Raw genomic sequence first — 23,275 nt, 5'->3', positions numbered from 1 at the left:
AGTTCCTAGTATAGTAATTTAAATACAGTAAGTTCTTAATAAATGCTTATTAAAATTGTTGAATGTGAGGACAAGCATCATGGTGTAGAATTAGAATTAAATGTTATTCATAATGAAAAATGGACAATAAACAGTAGAAATTACATTGGTGCTAATTTTATTTTTATACAGAAATTTAAAAAATGTAAATTAATTAGTTGTTAAAACCACAAAAAAACCCAACACAAAGCAGGTGACTATGGGGTGTGTGTGTGTGTGTGTGTGTGTGTGTGTGTATGTGTGTATGTGTGTGTGTGTAGTATAAAGTACTATAAAGCAAATTCTTGATTAACTTGCCAAATGGGAGAGATTCTGACTAGAGACTTCATCTGAGAACAAACTTCTTTGCTATCTTATGAAGGATGATAAAGAATTATTGAGCAGAATTGCCTTTAGAAAATAGAAAGAAGAAACAGAGAATAAAACTACTGACCCAAGAAAGCAGTCAACCCAAATGGAGAGTGTATGTTTTATAGACTATAAATAGAAAAGGCCTTCAAATATTTTAAGTATAAACTATTCTCATCACCAAGGAGAGTAGAGCTACTATATTTGAATTCAAGTCAGTTATTCAAAAAGCATTTATAAAGAATTATAAAATATAAAGCACATATTGTGCTAAGTGCTGGGGATAAAAAAAAAAAAAGATGAAAATATTGTCTCTTTTCTCAAGAAGCTCCCATTCTAATGTCAAGATATATTCCAAGGAATTACATATATACAAATTATCATAATCCTCAATGTGTTTGAAGAAAAGTTGCTAAAGACATCAGAGGCTAAATCTTTAAGAAAAAAGAGCTAGGGACAGCTCCATATATACAGATGAATATGAGAGATTCAATATAAAACAATAAACTTCCATTTTCAGAAAAACCTTATATAATAAATAAATACTATACTTTGTTTTCAAGGTTACTCAGCTTAGTTTGTTTCCTTTTATGTTTTCTTTGTTCTGGGCCATGTTTCTTATTTTATTTTTCCCCTCCTTCCCATCCCTTGCTGTATACACACACACACACACACACACACACACATACATACATATATACACACATATATATAGCAACACACATATACCTAATATTGTAGTATGCATGTTTCTATGAGTCATCTTATCTGTCTTTCTCAGGGGGCATATAGTATATTCCTTCATAGAAAAATGATATTTCCTAGTAGATCAATTATGCACTTGACTATGTAATATTACTATGCTTTTTGTCAGTCATGAGAAACCACTTGATTTAGGAGAACAAAATCGAAGCTGAGAACCCCCTTTCTTACATCCTTAGTAAGATCCCTTGAAAAATATAACAAGAGATATCTATAAATAGGTGAGACATGAAAGAGACAGGCGCATGCTTACCACAGATTTTTTTTTTTTGCCACTGTCATGTAGAAGATTCCACATGAAGTCTAACTTAAAGACAGATTTCCTGTAGATAGTGAGGTTTTGCACATGATTGCCAATGATATCATCCTAATTGCATCAAGCCTTGGAACATAGTAAAATCTCCAGGAAGAGAGACCATTTAAAAGAGAATGTTCAGATAATCCACACAAGAAAAAAAAAGTAGATAAATAAATGTCTTTTGACTGGTAATAATATGCAATTGAATGGATACACTATTGACCTTATTGATCAGTATGTTTTCTGAGACAGACAATAACAAATGAACAATAAACTGGACATGGAATTACTCAGGAAAAGAAGAGTTGGTTAGATTGTCTCATGTAATGATTCCAAGTTTCTCTCCTAAATAAAGGCCTATGTTTTAATAGCTCTATATGTTGTTGTAAGACTGTGTAACATTGAACACAACAGTGTTTGAAGAAATTAAAATTTGTATACCCAAAAAGTAATGGAAAGGCTTCAGGTGGCTGTGAACAGGCTACATATAATTTGATCTTTCAAACACTAGGAACAAAAGATGTCATATGTGAAGTTGTTACAAAAAGAAAGGGAGGATGGTGAAGGATTGACAAGTAGCTAATTTCATTGTTTCATTGGTATTCTCATGATATCAGGAAAAAAGGGAGCCTGTGGCACTTAGAACCCCCAAAATGAATTTGTATTTATAGGAGGACATGAATGAATTTCAAAGAATAGGTAGGCATGAATATTTTGCAATGAAACACTGGGAGTAAAATCCAAATTAATGGGATTAAAGACTAATTTGAGTATTTAATAATGATAAAAAGTCGATGAAAAGTAAATTATTGTCCCCACATGTACGGTTTTAATTTTTCTAGGTCCACACAATGGCTAAATATTCTTTTGTGTACAGTGGCCAATGCATCTTTTCTGTGGGATCATTTTTGGTTTTAGGAAAACTATAGGTCTCTTTCCTTTCCACTTACAATTTAGTTAATAAAACTCCAGTTCCTGTTTTACAGCAATCGGTTGTCAGTGCCACAAATTAAAAAAAAAAAACAACATTTTTTTCCTCTGAAAATTCAATTTAATCCAACAAGAATGAATAAAACAACTACTATATGCAAGATACTGTGGTAGTTACATGGGATCATATAGACAGAAACAAAATAATCCTTGACCTCAAGGAATTTATATTCTATTATGGAATTATACTCTCTTATATAAGAATTGTACAAATAAATTTGGAAAAAGAGAGATCAATAACAATTAAGAAAATATCTATTGTAAGACAAGGGAGAAGCAGACATGGGATTTTCTACTTAGATATGTGCATATCTAAGAAGATGACATTTTCTATGAGAAAAGCAGAATTGCAATAGCATAAAGAAAATTTGAGATGAACAAATCTAGACACATCTCCATCCCAAATGTTCAAAGAAACAATTTGCACCTGACATGTGTTAGATCCTCATATTGAATTGATTAGCCACAGTTTAAACATAGTGTACCTTGACCACAACATTGCAATTTCATTGATCTTGTTTGAGTACAAAGAACGATAATATATGATAAATCTTTAAAAAAATACAAGGATTCTGAGAGTCTCATATGAGTTTATTCTGGGCATGGATAATGGTTGTGCAAGTGAATGGAGTGAAGAGAGAATTTGACTTTCATCCTGTACAAAATGGGGAGTCTTATAAAATTAGAGTGACATGGTAAAAATCTGTCTCTATTTTTGGTATCTATATTCAGAATGGGTTAGATTAGTGAGAGTCAAGGACAGAGATTACAAAATAGTCTTGGCAAAAGGTGATGAGGGTTTGATTTAATATGTGAATGGGAAAAAATGCCAGCTTTAAGATTTCTGTGGAAGCAGAATCAGGATATGTTGATTGACAAGAAATGAAGTATAAAGGAGAGGAATCAAGGAAGATTCCAAGTATTTCAACCTAAATGATAGAACTGTCTATAGAAACAGAAATTTGAAGAAGGGAAGTTTGTTAGACTTCAATTTTGAATATAATGAACCTGAGATGCCTAATTACCATTGATGGGAAAGCAAGAGAATTGCCAGTATGGGAATGGAATTCAGGAGAGATAGGAGGGCTTGATGTGGAGATTCATGAATATCATCATAGGCATGATAATAAAACCTATACAAGCAGATAATGAAATCCTATTAATGGAGAAAAAGAATGATGATCTGGCAAAGTTGATTGAGAAGGATTTGTTCAAGTAGGAGAATCAGAAAAAGACATAATTCTCAAATCAAAGCAGGAAGAAAAAGGTGTCTAGGAGAAGATTTAAAGCTCTAGAAGGATCATGGAAGATAAAGACTGAAAAAATCCCTTCTATAATTTGGTTACTTTTCTTAGGCATTTTAGTTGGTTCTTCCCCTTCCTCTAAACTTCAGGTTGCTGAATCATGACTAAAATTTCTGGCTGTGGATTATAGGAGTAGGATTGCCTTTTAAACTCTAGGTTTTTCAAGGAAAAAAGTCAAACATAGAAAATATAAAATATAGATTCAGCCAAATTATCCCATCATACTTTTTATCAGGGTAGACATATACCATATTCCCTCTTCCTCTCACCTTTTTCCTCAACCAATAAGTCTAATCTTATTTTTTTCTTCATTTTTATTGATACCAGTTTTTTCAGCCCTTTATCACTTTATATCTATGCTACTACAATAACTTTTAAAATATTCTCATAAAATAATTATTGAAAGCAAAATTATCTGTATCTATCATCTATTTTTGATACTTTCTTCTCAGGGATCACTTTGCAATGTCATTAACCAAAAGATACTATGGAAAACTTTTCTGAGAAGGGGAATACATTCTTAATCTGGTCTCATCAGTGAATCATACTTTTAAAGAAACTTTTTTTTCTTTCTAATAAAAGAAGATTATTGTCTATTGAAGAGAAAATAAATAGGTGTGTTAGAAATGGTCAACTAAAATTCCTTTTTGTTTTGATTTAAGTATTGGTTTCTTTTTTTTTTTTTAAAGTGTTATAAACCTATTAACTAAACATTTCTTTTATGATTTTTTTTTTTTACTAATCTGTGGTTTGTTCTTGTCCATCTTTCTCACTGCCATCAGATTTATTTTCCTAAACAAGATTAATCATTTAATTTTGTCATTCCCATGCCCTCAAATACTTCAGTAGCTTTTTCCTTGCCTATATGATAAAGTTCAAATTCCTTAGTTTGACATTCAAGGCCCTCCACAATCTAATTTGAGCCATATTTCCACTTTTATCTTTTATTACCTGTTAGCTTTTCCCCTCCTCAAGTGAATCCTGCACTACAATCAGGTATATATTCACTATTTCTAAAACATATTTTGAACATTCCTTTGTGCTTTTGCACATAATTTTTCTCCTATCTTGTTTAAATTTTGCCATTTCAAATCCTACCAAAAGTTTCACCTCCTCTATGAAGTCTATTTTGACTATTCTAGGTCTCAGCTATCTTCCTCTTCAGAAAGAAAGGAATTTGGACTACTTATTACCTATGGTGTTCAAATGATTGCTCTATTGTCTTAAATTATTTGATTTAATTCAGCAATTATTTATTACATATTTATGCATGCAAAGCTCTATGTAAAGGGTGACACATACCCATATCTTTGTGGGTATTTCTTCAAGCACTGAAGAATATAATATCAAAATCATATAACACTAAGATTTTCAAAGTGTTTTGCAAGCATTATGTAATTTTATCCTTATATCAACCCTGTCAGCAGTCATGTGGTTTTCCTAATGTCACACAATTAGTAAATATCTAAGGCCATATTTGAACTCAAGGCTTCTTGATTCCAGGTCCTGAGCCCCATCCATTATGTCATTTAGCTGCCTCATGTTGACACCTCCTGTTTCTTCTTTTGGGAAACACTTGTCTATGTCTTCCACAATGAATATACTCAGTGTTCCTGGGCTTTTACTTTGCATTTCTTGAAATTATTTGGATACCAATGTAGCATGAGAGTTGAACATATGTTATCCCTCATAAGATTAACTGGATCACCTCTTTTCTTTTCTGTTATTTTTCCAAATCTTTTTAATATTTCCCCCTCACTACCTTTTATTGTCACATATTTCTTTTCTATATTTTAAACTCCTTTTGTGCCAATTCATTTTTTCTAATATGTGGTAGTATATTTGAGCTGACAATATGCATCTCCATTGTTCTTTCATTGACTTGCAATTTTTATTCCTAGTTGAACATATTTAGTATAGTATCAATAAGAGAACATTGATGTTTTAAAAAAGGGTATTTTTCTTCAGATAGAAAATGACATCATAAAAAGTGCTACACAATTTCAGAGATGTAATTTAGATGATATTTATTTTGTTCTAAAGTTATTCATTAATTTCAGGACCAATTTTTCCCTTCATCTTTATTGTCTTTCCAAGATACATGATGAACCAGCTTTATGGACTATTCTTTAAACTGCTTATTATGGGTATTAGCTTATTTTTACCCTATGTGTATAGTCAGTGTAAATTAAATAATCATGCATCACAGTGGACATTAGAGTAGAACCTTGTAGAACCTTAAAATAATTTAAATGTAAAAAAGTCTGCTGATTTAAAGTAATCATAATATTGGCAAGGATGTTTGTAGAAATAAAGAGTACTATATATTATTTATTATATTTAAACAGCTGAATTACATGGATCAGTGTGATTGTAAGACAGGCTATTTCAGTTATTCTTTTGCTCCAGCTGTACTGCTGAGTCATGCTTATGAGGATTTCTCTCTCATCTCTGGCCATCTGTAACAAAATAATCTATAATTCACTCTCTCTCTCTCTCTCTCTCTCTCTCTCTCTCTCTCTCTCTCTCTCTCTGTGTGTGTGTGTGTGTGTATATATATATATATTTTTTTTTTTTTTTTGCTCTAAGCTCCAGACAGAAAGCTCTTTAACAAAACATCTCAATTTTAAATTACTCTCTTTCTTGTCTCTCTGTCTCTGTCTCTCTGTTTCTGTCTCTCTCTGTCTCTGTCTTCTGTCTCTCTCTTTCTCTTCTCTTTCTGTCTGGATCTCCCCCCTTACTTTTTTTCTTCCTCTCTTCTTCCTCTTTTTCCTTCTCCATTTCCTCCTTTTTGGGATACTTCACAATCAATCCTACCCTCTCAACTACAATCCCTACAAATAAATAGATTTAGATTTGCAAATATCTGGGATTAATAGTTTATAGAGAGAAAGGGATATTTAAACCAAAAGTAAATAGATTTTCTTTGTGCTTCGAGGAAAAAACCTCCTGAGTTGGAGCTCAAGAACAGGAAGAAAATACAGAATTACTGCCTTGGGATCTATAGTCCATGTAGATTTGTTTCATCAATACAATCTTTATCCTGACATTACTCATGCCTTATAGTTCCATGCAACCTTATTTTCAAACTCTGGCTCTTTTTACTTCTACTTTTCTTCTTCCAGCTCCATGTAGCTTTTTAGAATTCCCTTTTCTATCTCCGATATCCATCTTGGTAGAAACTAGGTTCTTTGGCTCTCCTAGATTCCAGTATTGAAAGAGAAGATGCAGCATTCAATCTCTCACTGAAGAGAAAAGAAACTAGTATGTAGAAGTTTAAACATGTCCTTATTCTCAGTTTGTTACACTGGAAATTGTGGAGAATTTCCCACGGGGTGATATTTGGGACTTTGACTTTTGGTTGAGCTCCCAGAGGAAAAACTCATTCAATCTATATACTTTAGTATGTATTCACATATTTATAATTTCTATTTTGCTATAAATGTATTTAAATTGATTTCTTTGTTATTTGTTATATGTGTTCGTTGTGGAAATAGCATTTTGTGAGAAGGGAGATTTAGATACATAGCTTAGGGCTCTCCTTTTTCTGATGATGAATAGTGGCCTAGAGTTTAGTTTGAACTTAAAAATTATATCGTCTTAAACTGATAATATTAAAAGGAGCAGATAGAAATCATCCCAGTACAATATATATTCTGTCTTTGAGGAGAGTTGAGTGGCTAATCTTTAACCTCAATATCCTGCTTCCTGACAGGAATACTTGAAGACAATTATCATGATATCTTTTATAGGCTAAATATTTCAAAATACTTGACTATCTCAGGTATGGTATGAATAGTAAAGAAAACATCAGCATCATCAATTATTTTATTCTGGAGTTACTATATCTGAGTTAATCTCATGTTCAAAAAGATTATCTACAAGATAAAATATAAACTTCTTATTTAATGCCTCCAAAATGTATCTCGACTATATCTTGCCATAATTATTGTATATCATTCTCCTTCACAGATTATGTGAATTATCTTCTTCTACCTCCTTGTAGCTTTTCAATCTTTTCATTTTTCATCTTCATATGCCTTCTATCCATCTTGATGAGAACTAGGCTGTATCTCAAATCCATTATATTTTTCCACTATATTTTAAGATCACCTGGATTCATGGTCATTGTCATTGCTTCTTTTTAATTCAATAATGGGACTTGTTTGTACTTGATAAAAGCATCATTGGTCACAGCAATGCTTTTTTTTTTTTTTTTACATAATGACCTTTATTCTATATATCTATATTTCATTTGAACTGGATTAGAAAGTTTCCTCTGAAGTTGACATTTTATCTCTTACCTCTCTGCTTTTATAGTCTTCCCCCAAGTGGCTGAAACACTTGCATCCTCATCTCTTTTTTAGCTTTTTTTAAAGAATGACTCCAGATTCCACATGTATGCAAAACCTTAAATGATGGCCCTTATAGCATTGTATTCACCTATGTCTGTAGATGTTGCTGTCATTTTTCAGTTATATCTGACTTTTTATAACACCATTTGGAGTTTTCTTGGCAAAGTTAATGGAGTGGTTTGATATTCCTTCTTCAATTCATTTTATATATGAAGAACTAAGGCAAACAGGGTTAAATGATTAGCCTAAGGTCACATAGCAGAAATGAAAAACAGTGTTCCTAGTCATCAGTTCATATGAATTTCAAATTCAGTATGCACCAACAATGTCATCTAGGTAGCTCAAAAGCAACCATGGTTTTAGTCTATATTTTTCATAACATAGTAAAATAGAAAAATGGTTGATTGTACATGAAATCGCAAATCTATAATATGAAACATGATATTCTTATTACATATATAATAAAGTTATCAAACATCTTCTCCCCTCTTCTCACTGGTCATCACGAGACACAAATATGTATATGTGTGTAAAACTATTCTAAGCATACTTCTATTTATCAGTTCTTTCTCTGGATATATATAGCATTTCCTTCAATGTGCCTTTTGAAATTAATGTTGGTGTTTGTAACAGGTAATATGACTTAGATATTTGAAGTTCTTCTTAAAGCAATATTGCTATTATTGTGTAAAATGCTCTCTTGGTTCTCCTTATCTTGTTCTTCATTATTTTGTGCAAGTTTCTCCATGTTTTTCTAAGATCATTGAGCTCTTAATTTCATATAGCACACTAGCATTATGTCACAACCATATACTACAACTTGTTTAGCCATTCCTCAATCAACAGGAGTGCCCCCAACTTCCACTTCTTTGCCACTGTAAAGACAGTTGCTATAAATATTTTTAAAACCTATATGTTCTTTTTATTTTTTCCTAACTATCTTTGGAAATAGCCCTAGTAGTGGAATTGATAAGTCAAAGGGTTTATATAGGTTGTTTAATAAACCCTTTGGATATAATTCCAGATTACTCTCCAAAATGGTTATATCAGTTCATGATTTCACAAGTAGTGAATTAGTATCCTTCGATATTTGTTGCTTTTCCCTTCAATCATTTTAGCCAATCTGATAGATATAAAATGACATCTCAAGGTTCTTTCAATTTGCATTTTTCTAATCAATAATACATTTTATATGACAAATTGTTTTGATTTCTTCATTGGAAAATTCCCTGTTCATATCCTTTGACCATTTAATAATTGGGAAATAACTTATATTCTTATGGATTTGAAAAAGTTCATTATATAGTTGAGAAATGTTACCTTTATCTAAGAATCTGTACATATATATGGGTGTTTATGTATATGTCTGTGTGTGTATCCCCAATATTTTGTTTTCATTCTGATCTTGGCTACATTACCTTTCCTTGTACAAAGCCCTTTTCATTTAGTGTAATCAAAATTATTCATTTTATACCTTACACTGCTCTCTGTTTCTTATTTATCTGTAATGGTTCACCTATCTGTAAATTTGATAGGCAATATGTTGATTGTTTTTCAAATTTTCTTCCAATAGCTCTTTTTATATCTAGATCATCTATCTTGGTAATGATGTAAGATATTGATCTGTGCCCAATTTCTACCAGACTGCTTTCTAGTTTATCCAGCATTTTTAACCAAATAATGAATTCTTATCCAAAAAAACAAAAACAAAAACAAGTAGAATGCATTTATCAAAAATAAGGTAACTATATTTTTTTGCTGCAGTAAAATTTATATCTAGTCTGGTTAACTATTATATCTTATCAGATAGTTTTGACAAATATTGTTTTATAATTTAGTTTAAGATATGGTACTGCTAATCTTCCTTCCTTTACATTTTTATTAGTTCCTTTGACATTATTGATTTTTTGTTCCTCCAAATGAATTTTGTTATTGTTTTTTTCTAATCCAGTAAAGTAATTTTTTTATCTAAAAAAAGAGCTATTAGAAGAAAATTTGAAGAACATATCGACTATCAGAACTTATGGATAGATGAACAATTATAATAAACAAGATACAGAGAACAGTGTGAGGTATAAAATGGATAATTTTGATTACACTAAATGAAAAAGATTTTGTACAAAGAAACAATTCTTGTTTAATTGGGATGGTATTGAATAAATATATTAGGTTTGGTAAAATTGTCATTTTTTATATTGATCTTACCAACCCATGAACAATTAATTTGTATTTTCAAAATTACTTAAATCTGATTTTATTTATCTGAAAAGTTTTCTTTTTAAAAATAATTTTGTTCATATACTTAATAAGCCTGTTTGTCAGATGAACTCCCAGGGATTTTATAATGTCCAGAGTAGTTTTAAATAGGATATCCCTTACTATCTTTCTTTGCAAGGTTTTATGTTATAAAGAAGTGCTGAAATTTGGCTATTATATCTTGTTATTTTGCTAAGATTTTTAATTGTTTCAACAAACATTTTAGTTGAGTCTTTGAGATTTTCTAAGTATCAACATATTGTTTGCAAAAAGAGATTTTTTAATCACTACATTCCTTATTCTGATGTATTCTAGTTCCTTTTTTTCTCCTATTGCTAGAATTTTAAATATGATATTGAATGATATTGGTGACAATGAGTATCCTTGTTTTACACCAAATTTCACTGCAAAGACTTGTAGCCTATCCCTATTATATGGTACATTTTTTTAATCAATACACAGAAACATCCATTTTTTAACCTATGTTTTCATGTGTTTTTAATAGAAATGAATTTTGTACTTTAACAAAAGCTTTGTCTGCATTTGTTGATATAACCATATGACCTTTAAATGTTTATTGTTGATAGAATCAATTATGTTAATAGTATTTCTTATGTTAGACAATCTCTGCATTTCTGGTGTAAGTCCCTTTTAGTCATAATGTATAATCTTTGTGACACATTATTGTGATCTTTTAGCCAATATTTAGGATTTTTTGTATATAAATTTGTTAATGAAGTTGATCTATAATTTTGTTTCTCTGTTGTTACTCTTCTTAGTTAGGTATCAGTATATTTGTTTAATAAAAGGTTTGGTAGAATTCCTTCTTTGCCTGTCATTCCAAATAATTAATTTAATATTGGAATTATTTGATCTTTAAATGTTTGATGGAATTTACTTGTAAATTTAACCTGGTATTGGTGCTTTTTTTCTTAGAAAGCTCATTTAGAGACTGTTCAGTTTCTTTTTCTAAAATAGGTTCATTTAGATATTATATTTCTTTCTCTATTAATCTCAGAAATTTATATTTTTGTAAATATTCTTTTGTTTTATTTAAATTGTTATATTTATTGGCATATAATTGGTAAATAATTATTTATTATTGTTTTAATTTAATCTTCATGAATGTTATAGTAACTTTTTTCATTTTTAATGCTGGTGAATTGCTCTTGTCTCTTTTTAAAAAATCAAATTAACCAAGTTTATCTATCTTGTTTTTTTATCAAACCAATTCCTAGTTTTATTTATTAATTTAATGTTTTTGACATTCAATTTTATTAGTATCATTTTTAATTTTTAGAAATTTTAATTTAGTGTTTAATTGAGGATTCTTAGTTTGATCTTTTTCTTTTTTTAATTGTATGCTTAATTCATTGGTCTGCTATTTCTGCACTGTATTTATGTTTAGACATAAATTTTTTCTTCTAATTACTACTTTTTCTGTGTTCCATAGGTTTTGATATGTTGTCTCATAATTATCATTCTCTTTTATGAAATTGCTAATTGTTTCCATAATTTCTTCTTTAACCCATTCATTCCCTAAGATTAGGTTGTTTAATCCCCAATTGATTTTTAATCTAAATTTCTGTTTTTTTAAATTAAATATAATTTTAGATTTCATTGTGATCTGAAAATGATACTATTAATATTTCAAATTTTTATTGTAAAATTTTTGTCTTATTATACGTTCAGTCTTTATAAAGTTACTATGAACTGCTGAGCAAAAGGAATATTCTTTTCTATTCCTATTTAAGTTTCTCCAGATATTTATTATGTTTATTCATCTAAAATTTTAGTCACTTTTTCTTTCTTTCTTTATTATTTCTTTTTTGCTTAGATTTATCTAGTTTTGAGAGGGGAAGAATATAGTTCCCCACTAGTAAAGTACTACTATTTATTTTTACTTATAATTTGCTTAACTTTTCCTTTAAAAAATTAGATACTATAGTATTTGGTGAATTTGGTTCAGTAATACTATGACTTCACCATCTGATACCTTTTATCAAATCATAATTACCCTGTTTGTCTGAGATCATGATTGCTACCCTTTTTTTTTCTTTGGAGCAGTTGAAGCATAAAAATTTTTACTTCTATCACTGTGTATCAACCATTCTTGTGTGTTTCTTTTGGTGAGGCACTTAGTGTTAAATGACTTGCCGAGGGTCATCCCAATGAGATCTGTTATGTGTTTGAAATCAAATTTGATTTCATATCCTCTTGACTCCAGGGCCAGTACTCTATCCCACTGCACCATCCAGATGCCTCCTATTTGTTTGTTTGTTTTCTTTGTGCATCAATCGTTATTAAATGTGTTTCTGTAAATAACATATTGTTGGATTCTGATTTTTAATTTTAATTCATTTAGCTGTTTCCATTTCATGGGTGAATTCATTCCATTCACATTCAAAGTTAAATTCCTACTTGTGAATTTCCTTCCATCTTTTTATTTACTCTTGTGCTTCTAAGTTTCTCTTTCCTTCAATCCTTATTGCTTTACCTTTTCCCATTACTTTCCTAAATCTTAATCTACACACTCTTCTAAAAAGCCCCTCTCTTATTTTCTTCCCTAGTTCTGTTATTTCTTTATAACTTAAGAAGACTTTTATATCCTTTTAGATGTATATGTTGTTTCCTCTTTAATTCAGATCTTTTGAAAGTAAGCTTTCAGCACAACCAGTACTCCACCTACACCTGCTATCTCAGTCATAGTTTTTCCTTTTTTGTTTCTTTTTGGGATAATGACTTCTTTTTCTTTTTTCATATTTAGTTTTGTTTTTTAGAATCATTCCATCATGTGTAAATGTGTAAAAAACCTTTAGTTTTTAAATTAAAGTCACTTCTCAAAATCATCTCCATTCATTTCTAGTAGGAACAAGGTAAAGAGTTAAGCAAAACCACTTGAGACAATAGTCTTGTCCGACAATGTGTGCAGCATCTGCCCCAGTAGTACATCATGGTTGCTTGTGTATTTTTCTATTTCATTGTGCTTTATACAGAAGACTCTATAAATATTGTTAATTGATTACCTTTAACAGATGTGTATACATTATAAAAATCATACTACAACTAGTGAATTACTTCAACTAATTTGCTGCTGTGCTAGCTCAGTATAGTGAACTTGGGAATAATGTTTTCTTTCTTAAAACAAATAATAGTAATCCTGTTCTGCAATACCAAGCTGTGATTAAATGAAAGTAATGATCTCCAAAACCCGACGTACTCTCCTTCCTTAGGTAGAGATATATTGATTTGATTTTGCCTACAGCTCAGAATTTACAATTTAACTGAACAGGCATTAGATTTAAAGGCACAAGGCAATTTGACTGCTGAAAGTGCCCCACTTTCCCTCCCTCTACTTGCTGGGAGTAAGAGCAGATGCACGGATTGCATACAATAGTCACTTGCTGATTTATACTTCTTTTCTGGGCCAGGGAATCTGTATTGATTCACTGGGTGAGTGAATCAGTCCCCTCGGTACAAGAAATGGTTGCAAATGATTAGAGTGCCTGCCCTTGGAATATATCATGACTTTACTCTGACTTAGGGGATAAAATCCAGTGTTTTTTGGGGGGAGGTTTCCCCCTCATATTAATGTGTTCTCCATCCTTATGAAATATACTTGTCAATGGAATTTAACCTCATGACCATAAGATATGGCTCCCTAAAAGCTCTGAGAAATGTGTTTCTTCACACAGATATCAAAATGCTTGTCAGATTTGTTCTTCATACTTTTACATTAGAACATGATTCATTCTCACTAAATTTGTCACCAAGGTTGTAGCTGTCATACTTGTTATTCATTGATTCCAATTTCTTCTTCATTAATCTTTTCTACAATTTCAGATTTGTTAATTGCTTAAATACATGACTTTGCAGTAAATTCTCTTTTATTTCCATTGAAAACCACACTGTGATCTCTAGATACGAATGCAACATTTATGTTTTTACATTTTTAAAAATTTAAGTACTCAAGAAAAACATACTAAAGGCTTTGCTCTGTCACCCCTACATTTATTCACCTCATTTAAAATAGTATATAACTGAAAAAATCCTTTAGAACAGGGTTTCATGATCTGATGGCCATTGATAAGATGAGGTAAAGTAAATTGGTAAACATTTATTCATCACTTATGTACCAGGCACTGTGCTAAGCACTAAGGATAAAAACAAACATACTGATAAAAAGATCAAAAAGAAAGATAGTTCTTCTCCTCAAGCAACTTACTTATAATTAGGGAAGATTATATGCAAGAATGGAAGGGAGTTAGGGAAAGAATTTGCCCTTGTGGAGGCATGATAAATATTTTAAAAGTCAGAAGTACATTTGTAATGAGAATTAAGATTGACCAGATTAGGAATCTTTTCAAAATGAAGACACTAGGTAGAATTCAATGATGGAAGGGGTCTCACATGGCAGACAAATGCTCAAGGGTAAAGAGTCCCCATGTTCAAAGAGAGATTCCAAGATAAAACTGTGGCTGGAGTAAGGTTTAGGAATTTAGAAAGTCAGAAATACATCAGGGAGGAGAATGAATGTTGGATAGTCTCAATCTTTCCTTAAAATGAAAGCATAGAAATAAATTTATTTATGGTTGAAGGAGAATTCATGAATGTGGCCCTGAATCACCTGCTGATATTTTTTAGGAGGGGGGGTCTATGAACTTAGAAAAAAAAATCATCTTTATTTCTGAAAAGGAGTTCCTAGTGTTCACTAAACTATTTAAAGGGATCTAACCTTTGTGTTAACCTTTTAACATATAAAGGTTAAGAATGCTCATAAAGTTTCAAAAGTACTTTTATATTCACAATCTTATGTCCTCCTAACAATCTGTGGGGGAGGTACAGTAGTTATGATTAACTCTATTTTATAGATTTGGAAACAAATTGCTTGTCTAAAGTCAAAGCATGAATAGATAAAGAAAAAATAAATCTGAGATTTAGCCTTCTAACTCTCTGTTTATCATCATCCTTTTTTTTTTTTTTTTTTTAACTTTTGGCTGGAGAAAATGAACTTTCCATTTCACTTCCATCACTTGTATTTTAATTTTTTTTTAATTTCCCAAGACCTGGATTAAAATTAACAAAATTTGGTAAACTATAAAAATATATTGAGACACAATAAATTATGTATGCTGTTTAGTGCACTATTTTGAGATAAAAGAACAACTAAGAATTTTTAAATGAGAGCTTCTTTAATAGAAGTGGATTTTTATCAAATCTCTCATATGCATAGTCTAGATAAATCCAGGGAGGTTAAACAATAAAAGGTTCACTGACTGTTAATGATTTGGTGAGGGCTATGGCAACCCATGAAATAGAGAGATGCAGAACAGTGAAATATAGTATTTTTCAAACTTTTTAATCTTAGGATCCCTTTCCATCTTTTTAGAACCTTAAAGCACTATGTAATATATAATATAACTATAACACTGTTGGCTATTATTGTTACAAAACTATAAAATGGTTCTTAATCCATTGTGCAGTGTTAAGACTCACATTTATCAAACTCCATATATATTTTTTAAGAAAGCTAAAAAAAAAAAAAAAGTAGAACTGAACTGTGTCAACTATTTTGCAATAATTGAAAACAGATGATGTAATGAAATTTCAGTTAAATGAAAGAATAGGCCACGAATTCTCTAAAGAGAGGTAGATAACAAACTTCATTGTTTCCTGCTTACTTAGTCATTTCAAACTGACAAATATATTTATTAATTGCTTTTTTTGCAAAAAGTATTGTGCTAGGTTCTAGAAATATTACCTTATGCTCATTAAACTGACAAAACAAGTAAAAAAGGATATATATTATATGGGCTATGAAGGAAGAAGGATAATATCACCTTGCTGGTGTAAATAGTAAATTGATGGATTATTTTTTAAAAGCAATGTATTAATTAATGAAATGTTCTTTGCAATCTTAATGTGCTATTTAAATATTAATAACTCTGTTTTCTAGGTTGCAACAACTGTTTTTTCCAGAACTTTTTCTTTGGCATCCCCCTACTGAACATTAGCTCCAAAAATGTGAATTCTGTGCTATATTTCCCTAAGTCTAGGATGTCTTGCCTGTAAATCATAGTCTGCTTATTTCAGTCCATGGTAGAGTTAACTTGTTGAAGATTAAGGAGAGAAAAACCATGACAATTTTTGTTCTGACTTTCCCTGCTACCCAAAAGAGTTCTACATTCACACATGCAGATCATTTACATAGAAATGATAATGGAACTCAATGGAAGTTCAGGGGATCCTCAACAAAGAGAATTTAAATAGAACATATACCCATGACAGAGGCTTAGAGCAAATGGTAGCAAACTTAAATAGAAATGGTGGCTACTAAACTATATATAAAAATCCCAAAGGGAACCATATTCACTTTGAAAACCAAATATTAACATTATCTTTGTTGTATTGTATTTTTATTTATTTTGTTAAATATTTCCCAATTATATTTTAATCTTGTTTGGCAAAGGAGACATTGGATGGCAGAAACAAGATTCACAATAATCCTACCACACTATAAATGTCAGTTCAAACCAAAAAAGAACATTTAATTGAGATAAATTTAAAGGACATGTCTTTACTTTATTTATTTTTCTTTTCACATATTTGAAGGGAACCATCCTATTCTGTCAGTCTTTTCTTCTTTTACCCAAATAAACATGATTCTTTCATTAAAATTCACGTGAAATGATTACCAGATCTCTCAAAAATTATGGTTCTGGCTTTGAAGATGAACTTTAATTTGTCAATATTTTTCTTCATATACGTATATATGTATAAATAATATACATATTCTCTCTCAGTCTCTCTTTTTCTGTCTCTGTCTCTCTTTCTTGGTATGTCTGTATGTCTATATCTATTTCTCCAGAGTTGAAACTGGTACTTTAAATGTTGTCGTTTGACCTGTTGTTTAATATTTTCATACAGTGTTATTTATAACAAACAAAGGCATGGAATTAGGGGTAGGGTTGGCCTGATAATTCACCATATTGGTTCCAGATTTAGTGTGAATACTTACTGACTTTAGTTTTACTGTTACTCAACTCTCAAAAGCAAGTGGTCCACCAGTTTCAGCCACCTCAGTAGCTGGGATTATGGGCAAAAGTCACTAATATTGGTCCAACTATTTTGTATTGTTTCCCCCCCCCCCCATCATTTTATCCAAACAGTAGCACACATCATTTAGCTATGTGATTGATCAATAATCTGTTGACTTAAAAACAAATAAACTTATAGACACATAAGAATAAACACATTTTTAAAATGAGGCCCCAAATTGTGCCATCAGTGAGAGAACTTAACATTGGTTGGTGATCATGTTTAAGGCAATTGATCTCAAGTTCTCTTTTGATTACTACATTTTATACAAAACACACACTAAAAATCTAGTCTAGGTATAACATAATTATAACTTCCCTCAATTAAAGAGTCACTCTATGAAATGTTTATTACAATTCAAAAAATGTACTATTTATATGTATATACACATACATATATATATATATATATTCACAGCTATAGTATACACATACACTACATCTATGAATAAATCTCTCTTTAAGCACTTCAAAAACATTGCCATATATACATATACTCCAGAAAAAAAGGATAGATTTTATACTCCTAGAAGTCTATTTTCCTCCTTGGGAACCTTATTTTCCTATTTTTCTCGTTTATTCTCCCTTCTGTATCATTCAATAGTTGGCAATTGTGATGAGTATGAAGTAAGCATAAATCTAGAGGACCCAGCAGGTAAAAAAGAAAAAGGTAATCAAAAGCCAGTGAGAAATCATACTGTGAACAGGTGCACATGACTCCCATTGCATTGAAAATTAGTGGGATGGGAATGAATGAGATAAAAACCAACTGATGGCTACCATATTTGTACTCACGCCAACCACATCAATATCCACAGTCAACTACCCTGTCATAGTCCCAGGGTTTGAGACTAGCTTTCTTACTTGCTTTAAAGTTTCAAAGAATGTTCCTTTTTAAAATAGTACTAGTGCTAACTCCAAAAAATATTTATAATCATCCCATAAAATCCAAACTTATTTGTTCCTACTGCATACATTGCACTGCTGACAACGTATCTTGCCCAATACTGGCTCCCTCACTCTACTACCATTCTAAACAAATATGCTTACAGATTGTCTTAGCCAAGTTCCCCAACTCCCCACTCCAAGCCTACCTGGATAGGTATCATTACTACTTCTTTGTATTTAGTTACTCCTGGACTACCCATCTGCATCTTAATTCTAGGATAATATTGACTTCCTAATTCACAGTAGGCATATAGTTCTGGACCTAGATAAGAATTTATCTTAAGTGCCATTTTAAAGCTGGAACGACCCATGCTAAGGAAGGAGTAAGATTCCTGGTATAGTATTTTACAGTGTATGCATATTTGGTACAATTTATTGAATGCCTTGATGAAATAAATGAAGAGGTTAGGCTTTACCATTTAAAACACGAATTGTTCAGCATATTCATAATGAGATTAAATCAAGTAAAATCAACAAATATTTGTTTGAGTGCTTAATACTATTTGTAGAGCTTTGCCAAGTATTGGAGACAAACATAAAGACATGGTTTCTGTCTTTAGTTCTCAGTGATTTGGCTATAATGACAGTTCCCGTCTAAATGGAGATTCCTTGTAAGGCTCTTGAGGACACACACAAAAAAACTGCAAGCAATTAATTCCCAAAGGTTTAGTCCTTTCAGTTTTAAATAATACTTATAATTTTGCTCATTAAGGGCAAGCTGTCTGTCAGAGACCTTGCTGACTCCTTAAACAGCCATCATAGTTTCCTGATTAAGATCATCTTGGGGATTTTATGTCTGATACATAAAGGACAGGGGATTCTGATAAAGAATCTTTCTTCCTTCCTTTCCTTTCCTTTCCTTTCCTTTCCTTTCCTTTCCTTTCCTTTCCTTTCCTTCCTTCCTTCCTTCCTTCCTTCTTCCTTTCTTTCTTTCTTCTTTCTTTCTTCCTTCCTTCTTCTTTCTTTCTTTCTTTCTTTTTTCTTTCTTTCTTTCTTTCTTTCTTTCTTTCTTTCTTTCTTTCTTTCTTTCTTTCTTTCTCTGTTTCTTTCTTTCTTCCTTCCTCCCTCCCTCCCTTCTTGTTTTTCTTGACCGTACATATTTGTTATCAGGGTTTCTTTCCCAGTCCTCTCCCCAAACCTGCCCAGTCTCCTCTCCCCTCCCTTTGCCCTTTTTCTGTTCTGTCCAGTTCTGCCCTGTCCTCTCCCTAGTTCTCCTTTTCTTATCTCTTTTATTTTAAATTGGGGGAATACATAGATGTTAAAGAATGAAAATATATGTTTATTAAATCATTTTTTTTTTTACAAAAAACACAATACCTCTGCCATCTGTGGACTGTGGAAGACAAAGAACTTCATTTCAGCCTAGCAAAACTTAATTCACAATATGAATTTCTCTTTGAGAGAAAACGGTACCAAGGGTAACATATAAACACATGAAAAGTGTCAGAAAGAATAGCATGAAAGAGATATTGAAGAGTGGTATGTCAAGTGTAATAAGATGTGTCTCAGAGTTTGATTTAACTTCAAATTTATACTTTAAACAGTTTGTCCACAAGAATAAAACTTCAAAATAGACCTGTTGAATGAATTTTGTTGATGTTTTCACAATTGCCAATTTTCTCCATATACTCTTATAAATTGATATTTTAGGAGTGCATTTCCTATAGCACCATCATTATTTATGGTGGTTAGATTCTCGGCTAATGCACAGAAATCTATTTAGCTCATGGTACTCCTGAAGTGTACTAAATAATATTGAAAACTTCTATTGTTTTTATGGCAATCTCATCTCATCACAATCCTAAAACAATGATATCTAGAAGACTATTTATGAAGTTTCTATAAGAGTCTCCTCTTTCCTTATCCACTTATAAAGAGATTATTGCCTCCCTCTTCCCCCATTTCTTATTCTTACCAAATAGAGAGATGGAATTTCTTCTTTATCTGGCAATAAGAACTTTTCTCCTTTTCTATCATTTCAATAGACATATAAAATGCATCAGGACATAGGAACATGTGAGGAAGTTGGGGTTTGGTAAGGGACTCACAGCAAGTATTGGTGGGGAGGAGATGGCATAGAATGGGATAGGATGGAAGACTCAGAATAAGGTATGTTTATGAACTTGAAGATGCCATAAGATGTTTTTTGTTGGACTTCATTTTCAAAGAGAATCAGGGCCAATGGGGCAAAAGTGAAGAGCAATAAGCAATAAAAAACCCAGAAATATTGGATTTGGGGAGGGAAAATCAGGATAATTCTTGACTACCAAGGAAGACTTATATAAAGGGTTTTTTTTTTTTTTTTTTTTTTTTTTTTTTGGTGACTTAAGAGTTTCTAAGTCAGGAATACTCTACCCTAATTTATTCATTTATTTTCCTCCTAAGCCCTATAACAATGGAAAGAATGCTGGGCTGGAGGCCTATGTCCTAATTGTACGCTGTGAGTAATCTTCTGTACAACCTCAAGAATATTGTGTCAACTCTCTGGGCCTCAGTTTCTATCTGTAAATGGAAATGGTTAATCTAATACTATTTACACAGATGCTTCAGTCTTTAATATTTGAGAATTCTGTGAATTATCACTTGAAAACAAACATCACAATGTAATTCAATTACAGATAATTGGGATAGAAAGGTCAATCCAAAATTGAAAATTTTAGGTTCCTCCATCTCTTTTATTTCAGCTAGGTCTTCTCACAAGGTTTAGGCTCCATTTGTACAGTCTCATTTTAGTTGAGTTAAGATTGCATTTAATATTTTTATCCTTTATTTCACCCCTAGTGGAGACACTAGTAAAACAGGAAGAAAAAATAAAAAGTAAAACAAAAACAAATATCAACAACAAGAAGAACAAAAACTAAATGCTAAATAAAAAAAAAAAAAAAACAAAGGATCCAAATAATCCAGAAATTCAATAATTTTCTGTATAAATGAGCACTGACTGTTCCTATACATCAGAGGCTTAAAATATACTTATGAAACTACAACTTAAAATATTGTGATGTAACAGATGGCTTGCTAGACATGGAGTCAGGAAAATCCGAGTTCAAATACAACCTCATTTATTACTACTTATGTGATCCTAGGCAAGCCACTTAATCTCTATCTGCCTCAGTTTTCTCAACTGTAAAATGTAGCTAGTAATAGCATCTACTTCTCAGGGTAGTTGTGAGCATCAAATAATATAATATTTGTAAAACATTTAGAGAAGACCCTGACACAGTAAGTCATTAATAAGTGATTCTTCCCTTCCCCTTTAATAGTTGTGTAACCTTGAGTTTGTACTTCATGTCTCAGCCTCAGTTTTCTTATCTTTAAGTGAAGACAGTTGTAGCACCTAATTTACAGAGTTATTTTGAGGACTGAATGAGCTGATAGATGTAAAGGGTTTTGAAAATCTTAAAATGCTTTTTATAAACATTAACTATTATTATAACTGCTTTTTTGTTGTACTATTCTAGGATAAAAGAAGAATGGAATTTCGTTCAAGAATGCAGAAAGAAAGGCATTCCCCAATCTGCATACTGCAAGAATGGTTTTGTAGACACCAATGTGAGGCTTTTGGAGAGGATAGAAAAGAACTCATCACTGACAAAGGAATCACTTTCCAAGGACAGAGGAAAAAGAAAAAATAAATTCATATTTGAACTTTCAGGGACGGAGTGGAAGGTAAATTGGATTTGGTCCTCTGCTTATAGCATTTGAGTGGTTCACATGGGGTTTTTACTGATGTCCACCACTAACATTGAAATAAGCTTCTAGGAGAGACAATAGCTTTTACTTATTTTTTTCATTTTAAGTAAATAATATTCTCCCACATCCTAAAAAGTTTCAGGGATATGAAAGACAATGATCATTTCTCTAATTGTCAATGAACTACTGTCCAAAATGCTATTTATTCATTGTCACATTGTATTAGAAGCTTTCTATGAAAATATCTAGGGGGAAAATAGTAGCAACCAGTCTCCATTAATTGGTCACTATTTTCTAATATCCACAATTTTATGGCTCTGTTTTGAAATTTAAGATTCTTAATTTAAGATTCTATATTATAGATCAAGACTTACTTTTTTAAAAAAACAAACAAGGTTATAGAAAATGAAAAGCTGTATTAGATAATTAGGTCCTTTTTAGTTCTTGTCTGTGACTATAGAAAACAACTGATATGGTTTTATTGTATTATGACATAATTACCATGTTGAAAAAAAACTAAACTCATTTAGTCTGTCTTCTTGATTCAAGAAGTCATTGAACTCAATCGGTGCAACAGATAAATGTTCCTTAAGTGTTCTTCACAGAAGCAGCTCCAGAGAAGGAAATTCAAGAACTTTGTTTTGGTGTCTTACCAAAGTGTATAATAAATATTATATCTAAATTTTTTTTGGATAAAGTCTATGAGGAAGTATAGGAAGGAAATAATGAAAGCTTCAGTGAGCTTTAGGCAAGTAAGTTTCTAAAAAGAAGAAAAACACCCTTTTTTCTGTTGATCATACAAAGAGGGTGAAAGACCTTATAGAATAATTTTTTTCTCTTGTCATTGCAGTAGTACAATTTCACACCATATTCTGCACACTATCAAAATTGATAGGAAGAGTAACAAAGGTTTTATTGACAAAATATTTAAAAGTTTAAAAATTCAGCATCATGCATTAGGTTTTTGTTAATGCTTTTATACCTGTTGGTATTTAATACTTCTCTTTCTCTTTTTTAAATCTATGCTTTGATTTTTATTATCAGCCACTGGTGCATATTGGCCACTCTTATGAGATTTATAGTTTTAGAGAGTTGCCTTAGGCAATTAGATATCATATGACTTGCCTATGGTTCATGTATCATGTATATATTAGAGGATGGATTTGAATCTAGTTCTTTTTGAAT

At 31.3% G+C, this 23,275-nt stretch overlaps 1 protein-coding gene across 1 annotated transcript in view; it reads left to right on the top strand.

The window, feature by feature from the left end:
* LRRC2 (leucine rich repeat containing 2) overlaps positions 1-23,275 on the top strand; it is a 193,424-nt gene that overhangs the window by 43,608 nt on the left and 126,541 nt on the right. The window contains exon 3 of the mRNA XM_051996718.1: positions 21,859-22,066. Within this exon, the coding sequence (XP_051852678.1) occupies positions 21,859-22,066 (208 nt within the window). The remainder of the gene's footprint in view (positions 1-21,858; positions 22,067-23,275) is intronic.

The sequence above is a fragment of the Antechinus flavipes genome, chromosome 1 (assembly GCF_016432865.1).
Source record: "Antechinus flavipes isolate AdamAnt ecotype Samford, QLD, Australia chromosome 1, AdamAnt_v2, whole genome shotgun sequence".
Taxonomy (NCBI): domain Eukaryota; kingdom Metazoa; phylum Chordata; class Mammalia; order Dasyuromorphia; family Dasyuridae; genus Antechinus; species Antechinus flavipes.
This window is presented reverse-complemented; position numbering and strand designations above follow the sequence as displayed.